We start from the raw sequence: 12,380 nt of genomic DNA, 5'->3' as shown, positions 1-12,380 counted from the left end.
TCATTGGTGTGCTATTCTAGTCACCTGGTCTATTCAATTCCTTCATCCTGCTATGTAAGGCAAGCTTACGTAATATCTTGATTTGAAATCTGCCTATCATGATGAAAGGAATTTGACCAAAATTGCCATGAAGTAACGAACTGGTCTTGGGAACTAGCTTTCCTAGCGAAAATAGATACCCTTTTTTCATTTTACTGTTTTTTTACAACCTTATTACGTTACGTACGTAACGTGCCCTATCCTGAAAAAGACATCCTTTTTACGTTTTTCTTTTGGTCGCGCATGATATCCACTCGTCAATGTAAGTGCCCCCCCCGGCCCCGGTACTGGAAATATTTCCGTGACTGGTGAATAACTTCTTTGGCTTGTCATAGTATAATTTCTAAGTTATGGAACGCCGACTGTGTTAATCGAGGTTGTTGCTTGGATGAACAATATCAAATATGTCAACTAACATTGCTCCAACGATTGGAAAGGGGGCAAAAACAGTCAGAAAATCCAAAGCAAAGTGTAAAGATTCAAAGGTTGTAACAAGGAGTGCTCTCACGTCACCATATGCAATAGAATGGTAAGTTTATCTGCGTTGCCGTAGATTAGTCTTAGTCTAGTCCGACGTATTGCATTCTACGTCGTTTCCGATACCCCACGACACGGACGGTGTTGAATGCTGAAATCGCATCACGGACATAGACTCATAGGCATACTCGCCTTGCCCACTGACACAACATGCGAGGTTAGTAATACTAATCTCACACAACGCATGTGATTTTATAATCATAGACATAGATGGCATTATCGTGATATTGGGAACCACCGTTCACTTCATACAGCAGCGCTAGTTTATTCAGTCACACGCACGGTTCCCTATTTCCACCTCCATTCACTTTGTACACAAGTGCTCGTACACAAATCTACGAGTGGTTCCCAAAACCACGATTTGGCCACATAGATCTAGTGGACTTTGACGTTTTCATTTATCACACGAATATGAGCATGATGAGGGAATAATAAATAAATAGTACACGCTATATTATAACTTTGTCTTTGTTCATTGAATGAGTGGTACACGCCAAAAATTTCAATATTTCTTCACTGTTAATGTTATTCTTGATCGTATGATTTAATTAAGTTCATTTTAAAATGGAATTGCAAATTATTTTTAAAAGTGTTTTTATTGTTTACCTCCAAATCTCAACCAGGATACTCCATTCGATCCGTCCTTAGTTATCCTTAAAGGGGAAGTTCACCCTGAAGAAAACTTTGTTGTAAAAATAGCAGAAAAAATAGTAAAAAATATTGGTGAAGGTTTGAGGAAAATCCGTTAAAGAGTAAGAAAGTTATTAGAGTTCAAAGTTTTTGATTTGTGACGTCATAAACGAGCAGCTGCCCCATGTGTTATGTAATATAAAATGTATGAATTTCAAATTTTGTATGGTTCCTGATGACTTAATTTTGCTTTCTTTTTATGATCGGGTGTGAAACGATTTGTCTATTGATATAAAAAAGTTACAGTGAAAACCATTTTCAATTTTCTGATAAAATGACATTTCGTTGATTTTTTACCATTCGCTATGTAGGAATGCTGCTCGCATATGACGTCACAAATCAAATAATTGAAATTCTAATAACTTTTTAATTATTTGGTAAATTTTTCTCAAACCTTCGGCAATATTTTTTATTATTTTTTCTGCTATTTTTACAATAAACTTTTTGTCAGGGTGAACTTCCCCTTTAGTACTGCGGTGGAAATTACGCAAACAACAATTAAAATGCGAATTTTTCCTATCGAACATTCTCGATTCAAGTCGTCGGTGCATAATAGTAAATTGTATGAAAAATCAACAGGTTGCATCTCATGTATATACTTATAGGTAAAGTACGCCATCTTTTGACAAGATGATGAGGAAAGCGGATTGAACGAGCAAGAAAATAATGCTGATCGCCTAGAATGCAGTTTGCAGTACAAGCTGCAAAACCGTAAACAATCCGGCTTGTGAATAATATCACGCGTCCTCTTTAGGCGAAAATTGATATCCACGCTGACCAAGAGGCATGTACGTGAAGATAAAAAAACCTGCTTTTTTATTTAATAAAAAAACAGCAAAGAGAAGTCAACAAACGATCCATATGGTTCGGTAAGTGTCATAGCACAATTTGAAATCTTAGGTATTAGGGCAAGGCATTGTAACATTATTTAAAAAAAAAAATGGTATGAAAATTTTTTTCGTGCACCAGGTACATATGAATCCTTTGCACGTGAGATGAATTGAAGCCATGGGTGAGGCATAGCCATAGCCTATGAGGGGTAGAAGGAGGAGGGGTGAGGGTATGGGAGCCAGGGTGACCAGACTTCACAAATGAAATACGGGACATTCGACAAATTAAAGGTCAAAGAAGGCTTCACTGTACACAGCTCAGTCGACAGTGTTAGACTTGTGAAAAAATATAAAGAATTGGAAGGGAGCTAGGGTTAATGACAGAATGAAGGACAGAAAGAAAAGATGAAAGAAAAGAGATGAATTGACAAGGAAAGTAAGAGAAAGAAGGAAAGAACGAAAAATGAACAGAGAGAGAGAGAGAGAGAGATATTCAGGAAATAAAGATAGATGGAACAAAAAAGGGTAAGCAGGAAGGCTAGAAGGATGAAGAAAGAAAGACAGAAAAGAAAGAGGTGAAAATTGTCAAACTGAAGAATAAGATGAAACATCGCGGCATCATACACAACTATACTCATAATGAAAGCTGAAACAACGAGATCTAGTTATGAAAACTCAATAACTTTTTCCTCTGATTACGTCCCCAAATCAGTAATCTGAGAATTCATGATATAATTATAAAAATAAAGATTATTCATTTATTATTTATTTGACTATTTTCCTTCCCATCATGGCATACCCCATCCCTCGGCCCAAGTATCACGTCTTGATACCGGTACTTAACCTAACTTTATTTATAAAGACCACCGCTGCACCCCGACCATTCGCCATACAGGGAAAGAAAGCTACGGGGTGGGACTGTTCTGAGACCAGTGCCGCTTCCTGTCTATTTTTTCAGTAGGAATGTGTGAAGTAAAATAGTCTGACTTACCAATTCTTGTGTTGACGCAAACATAGATTTTGGTTCTACTTAGATTCCAATGTCCAGTGAGTGAAATATCGTCCTTGAAGTAATGATTGTTTTCAAAATCGGGTAAAATCATCAGTAAATTTTTCAATATTCTCGTCTGGCCCATAGTCTCCTACGTAAGTACCTCAACAAGCCCTCTTGTGCTGAATAAAAGAAGGCGGACTCCGTGATGATATTTTGAAGATGTTGTTACATATAGTTTTACATAAAGTAGCCTTGACACAGTCCCCACACATGTCCAAGCGAGACATGTAAACACGGATGGACTTCCCTAGGAAATCTCTCTTTAGACTGAGAAATCACGTAAATTTATTGGATTTTTATATATCTATACACCTTCCTATGCCTAATGCATATGAAGATGGGAAAAATATGTTAGTATGAAAATGAAAAATGAGAGGTTTCTTACCAGACCGATCTTGTGTAGATCCCTCGATCCATTCGTAAACACCACAAATACAATAGGATTGACCCTTGAACCGCTTCGATGATGTAGCTTTGACAAGCTATGGTATGAAGTGCTGTTTTGAAGAACATTTCATAGATTAAATAAAATTTGAATATTGATTGTAAGTGATTGTTATTATATTTATTATTATTGGATTTTACCCCTGGATTTAAACCCTGGAATATATTCTTTGAGCAGCAAAACCTGGGGCTACTGTATATGCAGTTCATTTAAGGTAACCTTAAATGAATTTGTTGGTTGTGGCCCAGTGGATAAGTCTTCTGACTTTGAACAGAGGGTCGTGGGTTGGAATCCCAGCCATGGCGTAATTTCCTTCAGCAAGAAATTTATCCACATTGTGCTGCACTCGACCCAGGTGAGGTGAATGGGTACCCGGCAGGATTAATTCCTTGAATGCATGAGCGCTGAGAGGCAGCTCGAGCTAAAGCCAGGGTAATAATAATAACAACGCGACTCGGAATAGAATATTTCTAGATAGACGGCGCTATATAAATGCCTATTATTATTATTGACCTTCATGTATCACATTGCATGCAAGTCCCCCACCAGTGCTGGTCCCTGTAGTTGTTGGGAGGGAGTTGATGTAATCTTCCGATATTTGTAACCGTCCAATAGTTGCACACTCTACTCAAATGGTGTTGATGTTTTGACTTTTATCTTTTATATTGGCTATAAAATACTGATAGAAAACTTAAGTTTTTAGATAACTTCTTGTAGTTACATGTACTATAACAAATGCTATATATTTGCCTGTAAAGTCCTATTTTAATTTCTCCTCTATGGATATCATTGTAACAGGCCACCTCTCCCGAGTGGAGTAACTCCAGATATTTTATCAGAAATTCAAAGGTAAGAACCTACATTTCATTTCTTCATTTGCATTCTTTCCCAAAATTACTTTTCATGAAATTGTCAATTTCTATCTGTTAGTGGACTATTTATCATAATTTTTGAAGAAAACTTTCATTTCAGGTTCTTATTTCATCATTATAATTGATTATACTACATGTATATTACTTTTGTACTTTATCACTTTATCGCATACATTTAAGTTTTAACTTGAACCTTAATGTCCATTTTCCCCCCAAACATAAATGTTCACAATTGATACTTCTCATTTTTTTATAAGGGTTATTGATGATAACCAACCTTTGTGAATAATCCAAGGACAAATTAAAAAAAAAGGTTTTTTCTTCAAATTAACAAAATATTTTTGGGTTGAACCCAATCACAAGGTGTGAAATAAAAACTCAGTAAATGGGTCAAATGAATGATAAAAAAATTGCAAAATTATTATTATACATAGATCTTTTTTTTAAATTCAGAAATGGCACAGCATACTTATTTGCAAATGGGAATATATTTCTCAATTTCAGTAATTTTCTTCTGTCTTTTACAGAATCTCATTTTGGGAGTGTATCCATATTTTTCGTTTTTGAATTTATAACACCTCTACTCTACTTTATATTAATTGAAAAAAAAAACGCATGTGAAGTAAATATAAGTAGGCCTAAACATTAGTTTAAACTTAAATCCCAGCAAGGATGGTAAATCTGCAAACATTTACAAAACAATGGATTTATGATAATTTAATTTTGTTTGTTTTTCTATTTTTCCAGAACATTCCAGCCTTTGCAATGCCTACTTGGAAAACGAAAATGCAAGAATCGGAAACAGACCAAGAAACGGGAGGCAGAAACGGAAAATAATCCAGAAAGAAGGAAAGAAGAACAAAGAAGATCAGCACTGAGGTAAATTGAAATGTCTTGACAAGAAAAATATATTAAGGCCTATATCACTTTGGCTAATAATAATGATAATAATAACGGTATATCTACCCAGGGTAATCACTTCAGTTCCGAAAACTGTTCTCCCAGCGGGCCCTGCTATTATAATTACCCGGCTAAGCTAGGCTACCTATTCAGGTGCACACAGCTTTTTGAGGAATTACTTCCTGCTAGTACCCATTCACCTCACCTGGGTCAAGTGCAGCACACTGTGAATGAATTCCTTGCTGAAGATATTATGCCATGGCTGGGATTTGAACCCACGACCCTCTGTTTCAAAGTCCAGAGACTAATCCACTGGGCCACGACGCTCCATTCGCTAACGTTCATGATGTTATATGATGATTATTTAAAGGGATACTCCAGGCTGAAAATGATATGATGTGAACAGATGTGACAGAAAAATCAGACAAACCAGACACTGACAATTTGATCAAAATCGGACAAGGAATATTAAAGTAATCGGAGAAACTGTTTGAGGAATGTCTTCATGAATATTCAATGATGGTGTCATATCTCCACTTGTTCTTTTGTATTTTTTTATATGAAATTAGGTTTATTCATTTTGTTTCCTCCAAGAACTATAAAAAAATGGATTGACAATTGATTTAGTGCATTAGATATTAATTGCTGCAACCTTTATTATTATAAGTGAGACATATCATTCACTCGAAGTATGAAAAATATAAAACAATTATGGTTTCATGTAAAAACTAAGAAAAAGAAAAGTGGGGATGTGAAATCATCAGCCCATCTACTGAATATTCATGATGGTGTGCATATAACTGTTTTCACAATATATTGCTAAACTTTAGAATTCAATTACTCAGCTATTTGTTATTAGATTTTGATGAAATTTTCAGCATTATGCTGTGTGAATTTTTTTTAAAGATATAAATTATTATAGCCCAGAATACCCCTTTACTGATGATTGAAAGTAGTTGCAGTAAACACTTATTTTATGAGAAACTCTGTAAAACCAAGATTGATTGTCAAGTATCATCATGGATCTACATGTAGCTCTGGTACAGTCACGTAAACTGAACTTTGTTAAATCATGAAATCTAAGCTGAAAAATGCTCACACTACAGATTGCTTTATAAACAGATAAGCACATTGGGGACAGTGTATTGTTTTTCCTCGGAAAGACCTGACCTTTGACCTCACTCCCATGCCATTTTTGCTAATTTCTCAGCAATTACAGTCAGTTTCTTTCAGAATCCTTTGGCACAAATATTTTATTTTTTAATATGAAACAGACACTTGGGTGGTCATTTCATTGGATTCTGTGTGAACACATTTTGAAATTGTTATCACAACTGGTATTTATCTTTAAAAATAAATCCCAGTTGTAGAAACTATAATTTTTTTTCTTCAGTAGAGTGATTCTGGTAGAGTGCCAGGTAGATAATGAGTTACCCAGTAATTGACAAGGTTACTGTATTACTCAATAAATGACAAAATAAACAAGCAATATGGGGTGTTTGTTTGCTTTCAAGGTTATAGGTCAAGGCCTTGAAAACAATAAATTGATTTGATCAGGTAGAGAAAAAATCAAGGCTATAGTTTCATTAAAGAATAGTTTTAAAATAGGAAAGCTATTGCATTTTAAAGTTTTGCTAATTTAAATATGCACATCTTAGGCAGTATCATATGCTGATGAGGATTTTATGAAAAATGAATTGTTTCAATTTCTTTCTGCTATGTGTAAAACATGATTGTCTCCAGTCCATTTACTATGATCCGTAAAGGACTTACTTGACTTGATTAATTCTACAAAAATCAAACTTTTTCAGATTTCGTGTTTTGAAACTCAAATAAATGGATAGGCGGCTCACTCTTGCATATCACATGTACCATGCATACATGTATAACTGGAATTGAGCAAAAGCTTTAGAATTCCATAACTTTCCTTTTCAATGTTATGCTTGTTTCATTGTTCTCTTTTTTCAAACCAATAGTTAAAGGGGAAGTTCACCCTGACAAAAAGTTTGTTAAAATAGCAGAAAAAATAATAATAAATATTGCAGAAGGTTTGAGAAAAATTCATCAAAGAATTAAAAAGTTATTAGAATTTCAATTATTTGATTTGTGACGTCATATGCAAGCAGCATTCCTACATAACGAATGGTAAGAAAATTAATGAAATCTCATTTTCTCAGAAAATTGAAAATGGTTTTTACTGTACCTTTTGTATATCAATGTACAAACCATTTCACACCCGATCATGAATAGAAAACAAAATTAAGTCATCAGGAACCATACAAAATTTGAAATTCATGCATTTTATATTACAAAACATATGGGGCAGCTGCTCTTTTATGATGTCACAAATTCAAAACTTTGAATTATAATAACTTTCTTAATCTTTAACGGATTTTCCTCAAAACTTCGGCTATATTTTTTATTATAATTACTGCTATTTTTACAACAAACTTTTCTTCAGGGTGAACTTCCCCTTTAATGTCTCATTGTCTCTCCCTATAATGACTTTGTACTTCACAACTTTAAAGTCATTTTTCTTCATATTAAAATGAAGGTAATGGCACTGTTGATTATCCCTCTCACCATAAGGATTGCTGCATGAATTCAAACAGTTTTAGGGCCTTTGCTATTCTTACTGTACGTCAACGATCTTCCCAAAGATATACAGTCACATGTTCGACTCTTTGCAGATGACTGTATACTTTACCGTGAGATAAAATCACAGGATGATGGGAAAGTTCTACAACAGGACATAAATACTCTGTGTAATTGGGAAGCTACATGGCAAATGAGATTTAACACCGATAAGTGTCATGTTATGCACATCACTCATAAAAGGAAACCCCTTCTAATCACCTATATGAATGGGAAACGTCTAAACGTTGTCACAAGTCACAATTACTTAGGTGTCGAGATAAATAGCAACTTAACCTGGTCGGACCATGTTAATACTACCATATTTAAAGCGAATAGGGTTTTAGGCCTCCTTCGAAGAAACTTGTATACTTGCCCCCGAAATGTAAAAGAAACAGCCTATAAAGTGTTAGTACGTCCAAAGTTGGAGTATTGTGCTTCTGTGTGGGACCCATACACGAAAGACCAGATTAGTAGACTAGAAGCAGTTCAACGAAGAGCCGCTAGATTTGTCTGTAAAGATCACAGGAGAACCAGTAGTGTTTCCCAGATGCTGAAGTTACTTGAATGGAAATCTCTCGAAGATAGAAGGGCTATCTCAAGACTTACACTTTTATATAAATCTATAAATCATAGTGCTTCGGTCGACGTAGGTCGATACTTAACAGCTCCCTCTCAAGATTCTGTCAGGACACGGAAATCATCGTCAATCTCTTTTTCCCGACCAACAACAAAAAAAGATTGCTTCAAGTACTCTTTCCTTCCAAGGACCATGGCAGAATGGAATCTGCTACCAGTAGACATACGTGAAGCTAAATCGGTCGATGGTTTTAAGACAAGGCTAAACAAAATTCAAATGTCTACTTTCATCCGGGGGGCACATCATTAATTCAAATTCACCACTGGCCACACACGCCTGCAGCAATTATATCCCAGGAGTTTGCCTGCAGTAACAGGAAGAAGAAGAAGAAGAAGAAACATTTTTGTCATAAAACTTTATTCAAGGTCATTTGTTAATTATTTTTGTGAGATATTTAATTTTTTTTTTCTCTCGAAGGTCACAACTTGCGCTTGGGGTCAACGAAGTCACCAGATCGTTGGAGAAAGATCAGCTCCAGCTTGTCATGGTCTGTCGGTCAGCTAAGCCTGACCTTATGACCTCTCATCTCCCGACCCTCAGTGCAACTCGAGGATGTCCTGCCATAGCAGTGTTTCATCTCAGTAATACCTTATCTCCTCTCTTGAACATGAAGACCGTCCTTGCTATAGGTTTCAGAGTAAGTTCTAGCTCACTTGGAGTGCTATGTCGATGTAACTATTAGTATTCATTGTTAATACTACATGGGCTAAACCCATTGGCTCGTATTCTAACCTTGTGTTTATTGGAAACTCTGGTCTAAAATTATGATATACCTATCAATAGTCAAGTTTAACACATTTTTACAGTAAAAGTGAAATTTATCAGCTAATTTCACACTTAAACCAATTATGACCCGGATATAGTTATGTTATATTGACTGGCATTATGGGAGATACCATTCACAAGTACTGACAGTATATATTTCTCAAAGCAGTCTCAGGTCCAATGAGGGTATGGTGCGGAATGATCTGAAGATTAATCTCAGTCAATATTGTCATTGTTATAGCTGTATGATGTTTAATTCAAGCAGTTATAGCAAATGATAAATCTGTTTGCCTGTCGGTACGTCTGATTTAAGAATATTCATGAACTTGAGTGGGTAATCCTGTTTAAGTAATTGTGACATCAATTGTAAGAGCGCAACAAAGATGTTCTGAAGTTTTTACCATTATTCCAGATGAAGTTAATTGTAATTGTACTGTCTTTTCTGTAATGCCTAATACCCTTTTATACTTCTGTTTTCTGTTTCCTGTAGAAACCTTCTAATGATGGAGCAAACCAAGACTTTGCGGGTCTTGTGTCTTACGTCAGTGGAAAGTGTCCTGACATCAGCATTCCCTGGATGGACATGAAGAACCTTCCTCTGGAGGAACTAGCAGCAGAACTCTCCAAAGATATCTTCAGCCATCAGAAGACTTCCACCATTGATCCAGTTGCATCGACTGGGGAGTCCAACACAGGTACTTCTGGCAAATTTGGTTTTCTTCAATTCAATTCAATTCAATTCATGTTAAGTTCAATTCAATTCAATTCATGTTCAACTTCAATTTCAATTTCAAATTCATTTCAAGTCAGTTAAATTCAATTCAATTTGAATTCAATTTGATTTCAATTAAATTGAATTGAATTAGATTTAATTCAGTTAAATTCAGATCAAGGTTTATTGAAACATAGCCGAAGCCAAATGGCTGAATCGGTAATGTATACAAACAATTTATTAATTCCAGTGATGTCTTTAGCAATCACAAGAATTCCACCTTTTTATCTCTGTACACAAACTGGGGAGTCCAACACAGGTAATTCTGGCAAAACTGGTTCAATTCAATTCAATTTGATTCAACTCAAGGTTCATTAAAACACAGTCACAGACAAATGGCTTAATCGGTCATGTATACAAACAATTTATTAATTCCAGTAATGCCTTTAGTGATCAGAAAAATCCCACCTTTTGATCACAGTACATTAACTGTGGAGTCCAACACAGGTAATTCTGGCAAAACAGGTTCAATTCAATTCAAATCAAATAATTTCAATTTAATTCAATTCAGTTTAGTTCAATTCAATTCAATTCAGTTCAATTCATTTCAATTCAGTTCAATTCAATTCAATTCAATTCAATTTAATTTAATTCAATTCAAGGTTTATTAAAACACAGTCACAGACAAATAGCTGAATTGGTCATGTACATGTATACAAACAGTTTATTGACTCTAGTGACGTCTTTAGCAATCAGAAAATTTTCACCTTTGATCTGTTATTGTTATTTTCATTAATGATATTATTGTTATCATCATCATCATCAACATCATAATAATCATCATCATCATCTTAATTATTGTTATCTATACAGTTCGCAAAGACTTCCAGATGGAAACACAAGTACAGGAAGGTACCAAAAGGACAGTTGGCACTGGGCTCATCCAAAAAGGTGAAAGCAATATGGACAACCTAGCAGGAATGACCAAAGATACAATTGGAAGTATCATGAAAGAAAGAGACTTGCTTGGAAATCAAGTGGCTGAGAACCCCTGCCAAAGTGAGAACACTGCTGTTGATCCATTTACACTACAAGCTCAAGGAATAAAGAAAAGAAAGCTGTCAGAAATAGCCACCTCGCCTGGAAGCAATGATTCCAAGAGCAAGCGGAACAAGACGACAAAGATGCCATACAAGCCTGCAAATGTTAAGCATGTCAAGGTTACTAGTAAAACATCAAAAGGGAAGAAAGGCAAAGGGAAAAGAGGTAAAAAGAAGTGAATTATGTTAAGAACAGCAAAGTTGTGAGTTCTTATCCTTCTCTTTTTATTCTATGGACAGTGAGGTATTAGACTATGATCACAATCGTTGATTAAGTGCCAAACATTTAATGAAGGAATATCATGATTTGCAACGTCTGCAAATGTTAAGCGTGTCAAGGTTATCAGTAAAGCATCAAAAAGGAAGAAAGGCAAAGGGAAATGAGGTAAAAAGAAGTGAATGATGTAAAGAACAGCAAAGTTGTGAGTTCTTATCCTTTTCTTTTTATTTTATGAACAGTAAGGTATTAGACTATGATCACAATTGTTGATGAAGTGCCGCATATTTAATGAAGGAATATCATGATTTGCAAAGTCTGCAAATGTTAAGCATGTCAAGGTTATCAGTAAAGCATCAAAAAGAAAGAAGGCAAAGGGAAATGAGGTAAAAGAAGTGAATTATGTTAAGAACAGCAAAGTTGTGAGTTCTTATCCTTTTCTTTTTATTTTATGAACAGTAAGGTATTAGACTATGATCACAATTGTTGATTAAGTGCCGCATATTTAATGAAGGAATGTCATGATTTGACTCAATGCTGCAGAAGGGGCAATGTTTTACATTTATAGGTCAACACACTGCAAACCATCAAAAGCTGGTGCTATAACACTACACATACAAGAGCAGTAAATACATATCATGCCGCATGACATTTGCTCTGGGGACAATTTCTCTGCTGTGAATTCCGGAACGGAATGAATAACTTCAAGCCAGGATTTAATACTATACCCTACGCTATCCCCAAACCTAACTTCAACCCTAACCCGTACCCTATATCTCAGATGAAATTAAGCCTGGAGCAATTGTCACCTGTGGAGCAAATGTTTTGTCACCATTTTGTTAATTCAGTGTCTTTTGGGGTTTTATTCAACAGAGTGTATACATGTACTGCATGTAATACTTTTTGTTGAAAATCGTTTTACCATTCCCCCTCTCTTATTAAAGT

At 35.3% G+C, this 12,380-nt stretch overlaps 1 protein-coding gene across 1 annotated transcript; it reads left to right on the top strand.

Annotated features, from left to right (window-relative positions):
- The first annotated feature begins 265 nt into the window (after positions 1 to 265).
- LOC121429971 (ribonuclease P protein subunit p38-like) lies at positions 266 to 11,723 on the top strand. The gene is made up of 6 exons (XM_041627240.1): positions 266 to 568; positions 4,394 to 4,444; positions 5,215 to 5,346; positions 9,059 to 9,278; positions 9,897 to 10,101; positions 10,992 to 11,723. The coding sequence occupies exons 1-6, from the start codon at positions 444 to 446 to the stop codon at positions 11,396 to 11,398; spliced, it is 1,140 nt and encodes a 379-aa protein (XP_041483174.1). The 5' UTR covers positions 266 to 443; the 3' UTR covers positions 11,399 to 11,723.
- The last annotated feature ends 657 nt before the right edge of the window (positions 11,724 to 12,380 follow it).

Source organism: Lytechinus variegatus, chromosome 16 (genome assembly GCF_018143015.1).
Source record: "Lytechinus variegatus isolate NC3 chromosome 16, Lvar_3.0, whole genome shotgun sequence".
In the NCBI taxonomy this organism is placed as follows: Eukaryota; Metazoa; Echinodermata; class Echinoidea; order Temnopleuroida; family Toxopneustidae; genus Lytechinus; species Lytechinus variegatus.
The sequence above is the reverse complement of the archived record's forward strand: the minus strand, read 5'-3'. Positions and strand labels throughout refer to the sequence as shown.

Excerpts from the sequence above, each read along its gene's own strand:
- LOC121429971 (XM_041627240.1), top strand. The coding sequence starts at position 444 with ATGTCAACTAACATTGCTCCAACGATTGGAAAGGGGGCAAAAACAGTC. Across the intron at positions 5,347-9,058 it reads CAAAGAAGATCAGCACTGAG|GTCACAACTTGCGCTTGGGG; the intron begins GTAAATTGAAAT and ends TTTCTCTCGAAG. Across the intron at positions 9,279-9,896 it reads TCCTTGCTATAGGTTTCAGA|AAACCTTCTAATGATGGAGC; the intron begins GTAAGTTCTAGC and ends TGTTTCCTGTAG.